General features: G+C 52.1%; 2 protein-coding genes across 2 annotated transcripts; one reads left to right on the top strand and one right to left on the bottom strand.

Annotated features, from left to right (window-relative positions):
• Nucleotides 1-7,357: 7,357 nt before the first annotated feature.
• Nucleotides 7,358-8,537, top strand: UCRPA7_5115 (putative ras guanyl-nucleotide exchange factor protein; the record flags this gene model as incomplete). The annotated part of the gene is made up of 2 exons (XM_007917662.1): nucleotides 7,358-8,392; nucleotides 8,448-8,537. 2 exons carry the CDS (start codon nucleotides 7,358-7,360, stop codon nucleotides 8,535-8,537), a joined length of 1,125 nt encoding a protein of 374 aa, XP_007915853.1.
• A 570-nt stretch (nucleotides 8,538-9,107) lies between these two features.
• UCRPA7_5114 (putative c4-dicarboxylate transporter protein) lies at nucleotides 9,108-10,773 on the bottom strand (the record flags this gene model as incomplete). The annotated part of the gene is made up of 7 exons (XM_007917661.1): nucleotides 9,108-9,397; nucleotides 9,458-9,500; nucleotides 9,551-9,590; nucleotides 10,139-10,146; nucleotides 10,200-10,369; nucleotides 10,424-10,457; nucleotides 10,510-10,773. The coding sequence occupies 7 exons, from the start codon at nucleotides 10,771-10,773 to the stop codon at nucleotides 9,108-9,110; spliced, it is 849 nt and encodes a 282-aa protein (XP_007915852.1).
• Between the last annotated feature and the right edge of the window lie 1,509 nt (nucleotides 10,774-12,282).

The raw sequence follows: 12,282 nt of genomic DNA, 5'->3' as shown, positions 1-12,282 counted from the left end.
ACATTATTCATCAAGGTATCTATGTGCTCTCTATCATACAATGCTGAGGCACGAGCTAACGCTTAAATCTCGAAAAGAATCCGCTCTTGGGCGACTTCAGTGCTTCTGGTGGCACAGTATGCTCTCTTTCGTGGACGGTAGTATCCTTGTCCTCCCGGGCCTTGCTGCCCAGTCTCCCTCTCAGCGTCCAGATAGAATCTGCGCGCTTTAATAACGGAGATATAAGACCCCTGTGTCTCATCTCGTCGCTCTGAGTCCAATCAACACGGAAATGCTCATGGGGTATCATAGGGTTCAGAATATCTGACTCCTCCAGTTCTTCTAGGTCATCAATCGCAGAAAAATCATGGATCTTGTCCTCCTTGTCCAAGACGTCGCTTGTACTGTTCCTTCTCGGCTCTGGCGATCTTCGTCGGCCGCCAAATTCGCCCGCAAATGTGTGCCGATTATTATGCTGGTGTTGTCGAACTTCATCTAATTCGGCTGCCTCCTCAAGGATAGCTGATCGCTGAAATTGGTTGCGCTCGTGCTCTCGTTCCCTGCGCTCCTGAGCCTTGCGCAGTGCTTTTGCCTGGTCACTTGGTGACATGGAGTCATCCACGACCGATCGGTCGCCCTGCAAATGAAACTTCAGGGCATTCCGGGACATCTTATGGATCAAGGATCCTCCTTCACGCACGTTCACAGCGGTGGTTGTCCGCGCGAACTGTGCTGCTGCTTCCTTTGGCACATGATGATAGGTTGGGCTGGGTTCCTTTGATTTGGAAGCAGTGACCTCCGTGTTCAGTCGTGGTGGTTGTTGCTGTGCACGATCATTCTTCACTGATTTCGACCTTCTCAAGTCGACGGGCTGTGATCCTGTCCACGCCTCCCTCGTCGATGTCTCAGAGTGCGACTTGTCTATTGTCGGCTTTGAAGAGGACGGTGCCCTGGCAATTGCTGTCTTCGCAGCTGTCTGAACCTTTCGCACGTTATTGTCTACTTGTGCGCCTAACTCCTTGCGTATGGCAGCGTCTGCTCTTGCGCGACGTCTCCTTTCAGACTGTGCCTTCTGATCTGCCAGTACAAGGTACAGCCGACGAGACAACTCGTTGGCGTCAAATGGCTCGCTAGGGGGAGATTTGGCCTTTTGCTTCGCTGGTTTGGACGTTGTGGGTCGAGCGGCCCTTGTTTGCTCTTGACTGACGCTCATGTTGTTGTAAATCATAATCGTCTCTGTTCATGCATGTATCATGCGACACATTACTTATAATGGTCGACTGTGCGAACCCAAGAAAAAAGATTAATAAGAACGCTGGACTTAATGCTCAACACGCGCAGACCATGCCCTCAGACGTTGGGGTGAAGGAGAATGGAACTTGATTTTCTTTCAATAACAGCGCATTTGAATGTCACCCTCGAAGAGAAGGCGGAGGGCATGTTCACTGCGCAGAAATCCTGGGGTATTTGAACATTAAGCCGGCAGTCGAACGGTGGAGACAGAGCCGGCCGAAGCAGGAAATGATATGAGTGTCAGGTATTCCAAGGACACAAAGAGGCCGCAAAACGTGCCAAACGGTCGGTCAGGACCGAAACTGCAATGCGACGGGACCACAGCGAGGGAATGAATGAAGCGACCATCCGATGCCTCATTAGGATGGAGTCTTTGGGGCGCCTCCGCTTCGCGTGCCCTTTTCGACAGGGCCCGAGGTCAGTTGACACTACTCACTTCTGGGTACGCTTGGTACAGTAGCTTAAGTCTCGTCCGGCTGGGAGCTAATTGGTGTATGCGCCGGGTCTCTTTTGCGAGCTAATATCACGGGCTAAGTCAAGAGACAATCAAATTTGTCTCTGGCCGCGGTACCTAGGCGCTGCATAGTCGCCTTCTAAAGCATAACTGCAACCCTGTTTAACCGGCACTTGCTTGCTTGCTCAACGACCTCGGCGCAGATGAGCTGACGAGGCCCTCCTCCAGAGTCCCAGGCCTGTGAGAGCGCCTCAACGCCAGTGCCGATAGTCCTACATACAATAGTACGTCCATCCCGACCAACGGCCGGCCAGCGGCTACCCGATCTGGTACTACACTGGACCAACCGAGCAGTGTCTTCCTCCTGTGAATTGAGAGAATGATGACACCAATGGCTGTCAAGGCCTGTCACGGCGCCTTGCCCGAGAGGGGCCGAAGCCCGGCCAGAGCGTCCAGATTCGGTGATGACTCTCCCTTGCGAATCCTCCTGTGGTTTCTCTGGGGTATTCTCGCGCCAATGCGGGGCGGGTGACCATGCTTTTTTGTTAATATACCTACGGTGGACACACCGAGAATAACACGCGACATATTACCGCTAAGTTAACTATGTTATTAACCTTCTCCTTACCTACGCCGTAGATCTGGGCCCGATGGGCCCCGTTTCTCCTTCAGACCGCCTTTCAATTGAGATTGCAGGTTCTCCCTAGGCTAGTATCTGGAGCAGCATTTATCATGTTTAGTTTATCTGTCTTGTCCCGCGGAATGTCCATCTAGTATTACCACAGAGCGGGTGCATCTTCCCCTTTCCCAACGGCTGGTCGGCATTGCAGTTGTGTGTTATTTAGCTCGTCTGTGGCTTTATGCGTCGTTAAGGTGGTGTCCATGCAGAAATATAGTGCTAGGCGCGTCAACTGCAGCAAGCCATGTAACAGTACAGGACGAGGCATCCTCCCCTGGGCAAGCCATTTCTGCCACATCCGGCGGTGGGCGCTTGGGACCGCAACCCTGAAAAAGAGAAGAAAAAAAAAGCCCACCACCGGTCCTTTAGTTCCCCTTTTGAAGTGTGAACACGAATGTGGCTTCAACGGGGTTGCGCGCCACGGGCCTGGCTGGGCGTTCGTCCCGTCGCCGGGCTTGACTGCCAGCTTCACTATCGATCGACGGGGCGGGAGGCGGGCTGTTAGCGGTCTTCCTTTTTTTTTTCCCCCCTTCGTCACGCTGGTGTCATGTCCCGTGGCTTCATGTCTCCCACCATCCGGCTTGCTCTAGAGAAGCCAGGGTCTCGCCCCAGCGTAATCGGTGTACGACACGAAGACCGATTTCAGGTGCGATCGATTGCTTACTTCCTGTGTACCTTCTTCATCCCTCACAGGGGACAAGGGTCCGGGGGTTTTTTATGAACAAGTAGAGTCCGACATGGACAATTGCCCGCGGACTCGGAGTAATACAGCAGATCTAGATGCGAAGAGGGCGAGCTCATCGCAGCAGATAACGTGTCGGATCAAGATAAGATCTCTATAATGCATGGATCCAGTTGCTGTATCTTACACAAGCCTCCTGCTGTATGTAAGCAAACCATCTACACGGTGTATAGTACCGCAGCGCAGAGTACAGTACTTTGGCCATACGCCTTGCCGCGGTGATCTTCTCAGCCGCTTCCGGGATCTAAGGTTGACAGAAGTTCGAGCCGATCCAGTGTCCAAGCTCACCGAAACTCTGTTCCAGCCGGTCCAAGACGGCACTCCTTGTCCACAAAGGAGAACGCCACACATCATTGACTGAACTGGGGAATCGATGCTGGCCTGCTGTTCGACTTGTCAGATAGTATGGGATACGTTTGACCAATCGTATGACAGGTTACTTCTTCATATCTTGCCATCCTGGGATGGGGTTGCGATGGATTCGTGCGACACCGCAAGTTGCCGTGCAATCTAACCAGAGATCTCGCATTTGAGAGATCCGGTGCTATCAATCTTGTATATATCATCTAAACCATATCACCTCAGCCCTCGTGTGACGATGGACGCTGTCAAGCGATGTGCAACATTGGAACTGTGCGAGGCCGCGCTCCTACAAGCTTTTCCGGCTCTTCTTAAGAGTCCCTTGGTCTCATCAGGACCGGTATCTTTCGCAAAGAATATGGGCGGCTGCACCCGTGCCGGCTATGGCAGCATCCCTTGACCATTCTCCCACAAAGTTCATGGCAAGGCTCGGCAATGAGCACGCCAGACCGACATGCCCAAATATGGTAATTCTGGGGTGTTTTGGTCGCTGTCGTCGAGTCTCAGAATCAAGAGCCAGCAAGTACCAGAGCCAACCCATCTGACATGTGCGCTAATCCATTGGCCATGATCGACATCCCCCTCTTCCTATAGTGTCATGCTGAGAGTCTCTGGCCACGACGTCTCCCAAGCCTCTGTGGGATGTCACATCACTAAAGAAGGTATACAGTATATTAAAGTAGCATTTTCAATGAGAGTAGATGATTGCGTATGATCAGGCGGGACATTGATAGAAGCGGAGGGTGCAGAAATACATGAAAGCAAAGTCGATTATCTTGGTGGACATGGGAGACCTTATTCAAAGCCAAGAGTTACTGAGCCCTATTGTGGGTTTCCGACTTCTTCAACAACAACTACCTTATATTGTTGGCAGAACTAGAAGCTACACACAACAGAAGGAAGATAGGAACGACACAAAATAAGGTGCACATTAGATATACGTGTCGAGAAACGCAATGGGGGGGTAATGCAGCTTTCAAATTACGGTGCAGTCGCATGCGCACCCCTTTCGGGGCGCGCCTGACTATTTCCTGTGCCGTTCACAAGACAGTCCAATCCAATGATTTGGTAGGTGGTTAGGTAGGCCTGTAGGATGAGGGTGCCAGGCTACTGTGAGCCATCTTGAGCCCCTCATTTGTGGTGTGGGCGGCTGTGGACAGCTTTCCTCCGCCCTCCGTCCGTATATCGTCCTCGCTTTCTGAACCTCTCCAAACCTCAACTTCCAGCTGAAGGCTCGGTGTTGGCAACGTGAATTGAAGCTGCAGCAAGTTGCGCCTGCAGCCGGTGAGTAGCCAGATTGAGGATTGGAGCAAGAGCCCGCCAGCATAGCACAGCGCAGCGCAGCGCAGCACAGCACAGCACAACCAACACCAACATCGCACGCACAACCCCGCCGCCGCACCAGTTGTGCTGGATCGATCTATCACACAGTACAGACAGTACGGGGACGCGGCCTTCACGACATCCGGCCGACCTACACCCTTGGCAATTCGCTCCTGTCTTACCAAATACCGCCAATTGAGACGAGCATCCCGGTGTGGCTGCAGTTCGGATTTGAGCCTTTTCCATAAACAATTCGCTTTACCCCTAGCTGCGTTTCTGGACAGGTGCAGTCTGTGTCTGCGTCTGCGTCTGCGTCGAGGCGAGAGACCCTGATCTTCCCACCGCCCGTCCGCCTGGGCCCCTGGCTGGTGTTCGTTTAACCTCCCCACCAACGCCGACCTTGCTCTGCTTGCTTGCTTGCTTGCTTGTTTGCTTCTCGGACTTTGCTTCCTGTCGAGCTGCTGTTTGTGCCTTACGGTCAGGAAGCCAAACCATTGTGGTCTTCTCGTTCGTGAGAACCGGTATGCTCTGAGCTCTATTGCCTCCTATGGCGTCCCGCAACGCCAATGTTCGTCCGCCGACTCACAGCATCCCAGACGCCGTGCCTCCGCCTCCTACAGCTACCCGACTCCCACCCACCCCACGGCGAACCGCCCCCGTTCCCGCCTCCTCCTCGTACGAGTCCACAGGCTACCACTACCACGACGACGATCACGACTCACGGGCCACCTTCTTCGATACTGACGAGCAGCCTACCACTGCTGCTGCTCCTACAGCTGCCACCGCTCGGGACTCGTTCATCTCCATAGTAGACGACCCATTCTTCCTACGCTACCACGACGCCGTTGACTTCCATGGAACCCCGCCGGTTCTGACTTCTGTACGTGTCGAGGGCCGGGATGAGCCCTCCTCCTCGCAAGCCTGGCCGCCACCACGCAGAGAGTCTCTGACTGTTTCGACTGAAGTTCCCTGGGTACGCCGAGCTGCATTGCTACTCCATTCGTCCTGATATATGATCACAAAGGGGGCACACATATGTATTAGAACACGGCTGACAAAGGACGATTCGGCCAGCAGAATTCCGGGGCTACTGTGACTATGGACACAATCAACATTGCCGTGATAGGTGCCGACGGGGTGGGCAAGTCGTCGTTCATACAGCGAGCTCTCAGGTCGAGGCCACCTACGACGAGCATCTCGGCCGCTCGTATCGATGTGGACGGCGTGCCGCATATCGTCACACTCATCGAGCTCGATCTGGAGTATTTCGACGTGAATCCGGGCCACCAGATCCGCTGGCCCAAGCAGATCAATGGACACATGGTGCCGCGAGTCGACGGCGCCCTGGTGCTGTACGACGTCATGAACAGGGAGAGCATCAGGGAACTGCCGCCAGCCTTGTGTAAGTCTGCCAGCAGCACAGTGTGACAAGAGGCCAGTCCGTATCTAATATCCGTAGCTGCCCTCGCGAAGTCTGGCCTCCCGACCATCCTTGTCGCCACAAAGTGTGATAACCCTGAGAACCTGAGAAAGATAGATACTGCCGGGGTGGCCAATGCCTTCCCTGCTGTTGTAGCTAACTTCAAAACTTCCGCAAATGTGCCTGGGAGCACCCGGGATTGCTTGCAATTCATGTTGAAGGCGGCGATAACCAGCCGGAGAGGTAGGTTCCTTGTGCTTCTTGAATATTTCGGTGCTATTTGTTTCGCACTGCCAAGGCTCATAGCCAGGTGCAGACTTCTTGAATGGGAATATAAAAGTGACTGACGATGTGCTATTAGGACCTGAGAGGTCGGAGGCTGCAGTACAGCGACGGCGTGCTGCCTCAGCTGCCAATCTCGATGCACCTTCGGACGGAGGCCGGCCAGACTCCCAACACAGTAATCCCAAGCACAGCCGGGCAAGCTCGGATTTGTCACTTCTTCGTGGCGTTACCCTTCCGGCTGGTGAGTATCGAGGGCCAACTTCAAGGTCTCCAAGGCTCCCTTACACAAATCCTACTCTCCCTGTTGCCGTTGGGGAGGAGACCGTGTCGAGTCAGCTTCGTACCACTGGAGTCCGACTTGACGGCAGCCAAGATTCATTCCTGGATACTGAGGAATCAGACGCCGAATCGCACCGCTATTCAGATGATATACCCATTTTGCAGAGAAACGATGAGGCCTTCCTAGATCGGCCAGCCAAGGCAGCTGGCGTGTCCTTTGACGACCTGGTGGACAGGCTCCTGGCACCGAGAATGACGAGAGCGGACAATAATTTCGCAGATATTTTTCTCTGCCTTTATCGAAAATTTGCCGCTCCAAAAGAATTGTTTTCTGCGATACTGACACGGCTGGACCGTGTAAAAGAAGATAAATCAACCCACTATCTAGTGAAGACGGCCACACAGCTGCGTATAATAGAGGCCGTGGCGAAATGGGTGTCTTTATACCCCGGTGACTTTGCAAGACCTGCGACGAGAAGATACTTGGAGGAACTTATACGGCATCTCTCTACTGAGCCGATTTTCTCGGCCGCAGCAAACCAAATGAGAGCCCATCTAGAAAACAATGTAATGGAAGACGATGATACAGGCTGGGCGAAGGCAGACGAGGTCGATGAGGTGGCCAGCATCAAGAGCGCAAGTACTAGAGACACTGGGAAGCGGAATGCCGATGTGAATGCGGCGGTGGCCTCTCTTAAGCTGAGCGAGAACAGTTCCAATGAGACGCGAAGGCCGTCAGAGGGTTCCGAGATTTCACGCATGGAGAGGGATACCATCAGCGGCCCGACACACTTCCAGTTTCACTCATTTGAGGACTACGAGCGGGAAGCGGCGACGATGGTCCCGCAGTCCACGCTTCCTCTTAACAAGTTTCGTTATCACATCTTCATGGATATTGACGCCGACGATATTGCCGATGAGATCACGCGGATTGACTGGGTTATGTTTAGCAGCATTCGCATCCGTGACCTCGTGCGCCACGTCAGCCTGCCGCTGGGGGAGAAGGAGAAATGCAAGAGTCTGAAGAACGTGAACCGCATGATCAGCCACTTCAACCACGTCGCCAAGTGGGTTGCCAACATGGTGCTGATTCGCGACAAGGCGAAGCACCGAGCCCCCTGTCTCGAGAAGTTCATGCTCGTCGCGCTCAGGCTGCGGCAGCTGAACAACTACAACGGCCTGGCGGCCGTCCTCGCGGGTATCAACGGGACGGCAGTCCATCGTCTGGGCCAGACGCGGTCTATGGTGAACGCGGACGTGCAGAAGAGATTCGCCAGGCTGGGGCTGCTGATGGGTACGCAGAAGAGCCACTTTGCGTACCGTCTGGCATGGGAGAACAGCCCTTTGCCGAGGATACCGTTCATGCCGCTCCACCGGAGGGATCTGGTCTCGGCCGAAGAAGGCAGCTTGACCTTTGTGGGCCCCAAGGGTGACAGGATCAACTGGAAGAAGTTCGAGATCTTGGGCGAGGTATTGCTCCCCATCATGAAGAGCCAGGGCACGCCATACCCCAATCTCCAGAGGAACGAGGTGAGCCGGGAGCTGATCCTGGACTGCCGGATGGAGACGGATGACGAGGTAAGCTGTGCTCCACTGATTGACAGTCAGGAACTGAGGCTGACATCGTATGCAGAATATATATCAGCGAAGTGTCCAAGTCGAGAGTTCTTCCGCCGGCCAATTTGACACAAGCAAGAAGAAGTTCGGCTGGCTGGCGAAATAAGGGGCTGCTTGCTCAGTTTCCAACACACTATTAGACATTCCTTGCTGGAGCGGTGCATTTCACAGATTTTTACAATGCTTATTAGATATCCTGGACGGCAAAACATTCTAACATTCTGCAAAGACTTGAGGGGGGGCGTACGCAGATATCATTTATCATCTTAAGAGCAGTCGATATAGCTCGGACACTTGTCAGCAGAGCCTTGATTGGGATGCATGAAGGAGTAATTCACGGATGATTCATTTCTGCCATTTGGGCTCTCAGAAAGATAAGAACCAATTTATCATTTCACTTCAGCTATCCCCAACTAGGTTGAACTGTTCTCATTGAGACAGAACGAGAATAATCAATTTGGACATGTTCCATGCAGCCACGTACAGACTAAGCCGTCCCTTCCTCCCTCTTAATCATCGTCCTTTGGCCATAGCAATTCCCTCTTCCACAGACACCGGATCATCACAGAAAATACCAGTGCCCAGATAATGATGAGACATGCTGCCATGGTACAGCCAACAATCTCGAATGGGCGGGATTCGAACGCGCGTCCGATCTGTATTGTCGCCGTCACCTTCAGTAGAACTGGTTAGCTCCTGACAACACGTTTGACGATCCTTTGACAAGACATACTAGAGCCGTATTGGGGAACACGAAAGAGAACCACGTCATCTGGAAAGGCATCTTTGACTCAGGTCGCAGATATTTCCAGAGTGATCCGACCGAGACAATGAAGAACCACACACTCAGACCCCATAACCAGAGGCCAATGAATGACGAGGTGAGTTTCAGGATGAAGACAGCGTGATCGGAGGCGCCCATGAAGTCCGGCGGGAGGATGTCTTTGGCTTGGTTGCCCAGTTGAACTATGGAGACATCAGAAATGCATGTCCAGAGTCAGCAGAAAGTCAGTGATGAACACCTACCAATCCCGGCCACAGTGAAGCCACTGGGTCCGATCGAGATGAACTTGAACAAATTAGCCATCAGCTTTCCCACATCAGAAACCCATCACTCACAACACCAGGTCGTTGCATATCCCGGGGTAGTTTCTGAGTCCTATGATATGTCAGCTCAACACTTCACTGTCATCAACCCTAAAGGGAAGAGTTGGGATTGACGCACATTAGGCGATATAAGAATGCAGCAAGGATCATGTAGCTGAGAAGAAAGCCAGTTCCTTGTACAGCAACGGCAGCCAAGGCGACAGGAACCCTATTCATCCTCTCCAACTCTCCAGTACTGCTTGCAGCGGAGATGAGGGTACCGGCGAACGGCGCGGTGAGGAGAAGTGGATAAGCCGGGAACACCCACACCGGTGTCATTGTGTGGATGGGAAATATTCTTTGATATACTGTTAGAAAGCTTTGACTAGTGTAGCGAATTTGGCGTATGGACTTACAAAGTTGACCACAAAATCAAATACATGCCGGCGCTCGCAAATATGCTCACACAGAGGTAGATCCAGTACAAGACTTCCATTGTTTTGAGCAGCCAAACGCCAGTAGCAGGTACACCATACTCGCAAGTGCTGATCAGTATGGTTGCTATGCTGTGCTTCACAGTTAGTAGAGGCAAAGATTTCGGCAAAGACTAATCAGACTCACGAGACGACCTAACAGCGTTAACGATGATGGCCCAATTCTCTCATGAAATCATCACACTTACAAATGCTGGAATAAAGAGCGACTCAAATTGATTTGTGAATGAGTTGATGAAAGTTCCGGGGCGAAATCGAAATCGTAACGTGATTAGAACGCAATTGACAACGAAAAGGCAAAGGTTGAAGATGAAGAAAGCAATGCCAATTCCTGTCAGCCATCGGCTTCGGAAAGGAACTAAAGAAATTGATGTTCAGAAGCAGCCAAAATGAAGTAAGGGAAAAGCCTTACTTGCATGAAGAACATTCGAAACACCGCCGGTGGCCTACAACATATTTAGCTTATTGTCAATGTCTGTATGCAGGACTGGGACGTACCATATTCATTGTGAACCATGTCCACTGATAGCACGCTATACGGTCACGAATACTAACTTTTCCTTCAGGTTTCATCTTGTTCGCCTTGGTGACCATGCTGTTTAGGTTGGCAGGCAGGGGACTCGGGGCTGGTGAGTAGCCAGATGTGGCCTTCTCCAGATCATCGTTGCGCCGATTCACCAAGCAAGGGGCAGAGACACTCTGGAAGAAGTCCTCTGTTGGGGATTCGTAGCCACATTGAGGAGTGGCCGCCGAGATCGTCATATTTGCTCCAATGGCCGTAACTTGGCCGTTAAGAAAAAGGAGATGATGTGAAAGCAGACAAGCAGGTCTGAGTCTGCATGAACGACGGCGCTGTGTAGGTTGAAGAGGCTCGTCAGGAAAACAACAAGCTGAAGTCCAGCCGATGATATCTCGGCCAAAGTCATATTACAACTTCCAATCACCTAACACCAGGATTTGCCCCTGACTCGGACGCAGACGATCGTTTTGCTTGAAAGGACTTATCTCCAGTCGCACAGGGCTGCCAAAGTGATGATTATAGAAGGCCGAAGTCCTGATAGCAATGGTTGTTGCCAGATGTTTTTGCTGATGGTCTGAATGCATTTGCGGTTGCGTCCAACAATGATTTAATTAGGTAGGAGCCTGGCTACTCCTGCGCGCAGAGTAGGACAAATCAAGGAACTGCAAGGTGCGAGGTGTAAGCTTCCCCCATAACCAGGTCGCAAGGGGCCGACGAGACTGTATCTGAACTTCAAGTCGTTCGGAACGAGGGGAACAAAGTTGAAATCCAAGAGGTTTCTCTGACGGTCGACGCTGTCGTCATTGGTGGTCCAGACTTCGGTTATCTGGGTTGGGTTTGGGGCCACTGAGACCCTCTAAGGCTCTAGAGACCCGGTGAGGGTGCTGATGAATGCCGATGGGGGACAAGAAGGCCCCACACACTTCCCGAAGAACTCGCGTGCGCCGTTTGCTGCCCAGTCCCGACCTGCAACGGAGCAAGATCGGCAAGCCGCTCAGTCGGATTAGGCGTCCAACCGGAAAAGCGGCAGTCGTCGATCAACTAACGTCGCAGCAACACTACGACAAGCACTAAACCCTACACGGTACAAAGCAAATCGTCAAAATACAACTTCATCTAGAATCAGTCTCGAGATGCCATTCTCTATGATCCTACTTTCGAAGTCGGATAATCAAGTTCAAGTCGCTTGGCTTCAAAAGTGTTGGTAGGCGGGGCGATCATCGCCAGAGGACCAGGCTGCTCATATTCCTAGTATGATGCCTGTGTAAACTGTATTACTTGAATAAGGTGAACTCCTGGATCAGGTAGTCTCGACCCTTCGCAATTGCCAATTGACGACTGCGACTTCCAAATTTGACAATGCTTTGCACTACTGCCATCATCCCCAGAAATCGGTAGTTCCTTCCTTGATTGAAGGTGAACCATGTTCGACAAGGCACTTTCCGAATTGGAGACAATGGGTATCGAGGAATCATTTACCCTTTTCAAGAAGGGGAACCATTGCCTTAGCAAGAGTACTTAGGTCGACATTCAAGCCATGTCACGGCTTCTTCATCTACCTACCTAGAGACGCCATACTCGAGCATCGACTCTACTAGATACTGCTTACCCATATTGTGCCCCCCTCTACATAAACCTTAGTCTCCCGGTCTCTTAAAGTACTTTTTCATATATCTCTGTACTTCACCGCATCTCACCGAGTCTATATTCAGTGTACTCATGCGCCGCAGCCTCCGGATGTCGTATCTAGC

This window comes from Phaeoacremonium minimum (assembly GCF_000392275.1).
Source record: "Phaeoacremonium minimum UCRPA7 unplaced genomic scaffold PA7_03_scaffold_393, whole genome shotgun sequence".
NCBI classification, from domain to species: domain Eukaryota; kingdom Fungi; phylum Ascomycota; class Sordariomycetes; order Togniniales; family Togniniaceae; genus Phaeoacremonium; species Phaeoacremonium minimum.
The sequence above is the reverse complement of the archived record's forward strand: the minus strand, read 5'-3'. Positions and strand labels throughout refer to the sequence as shown.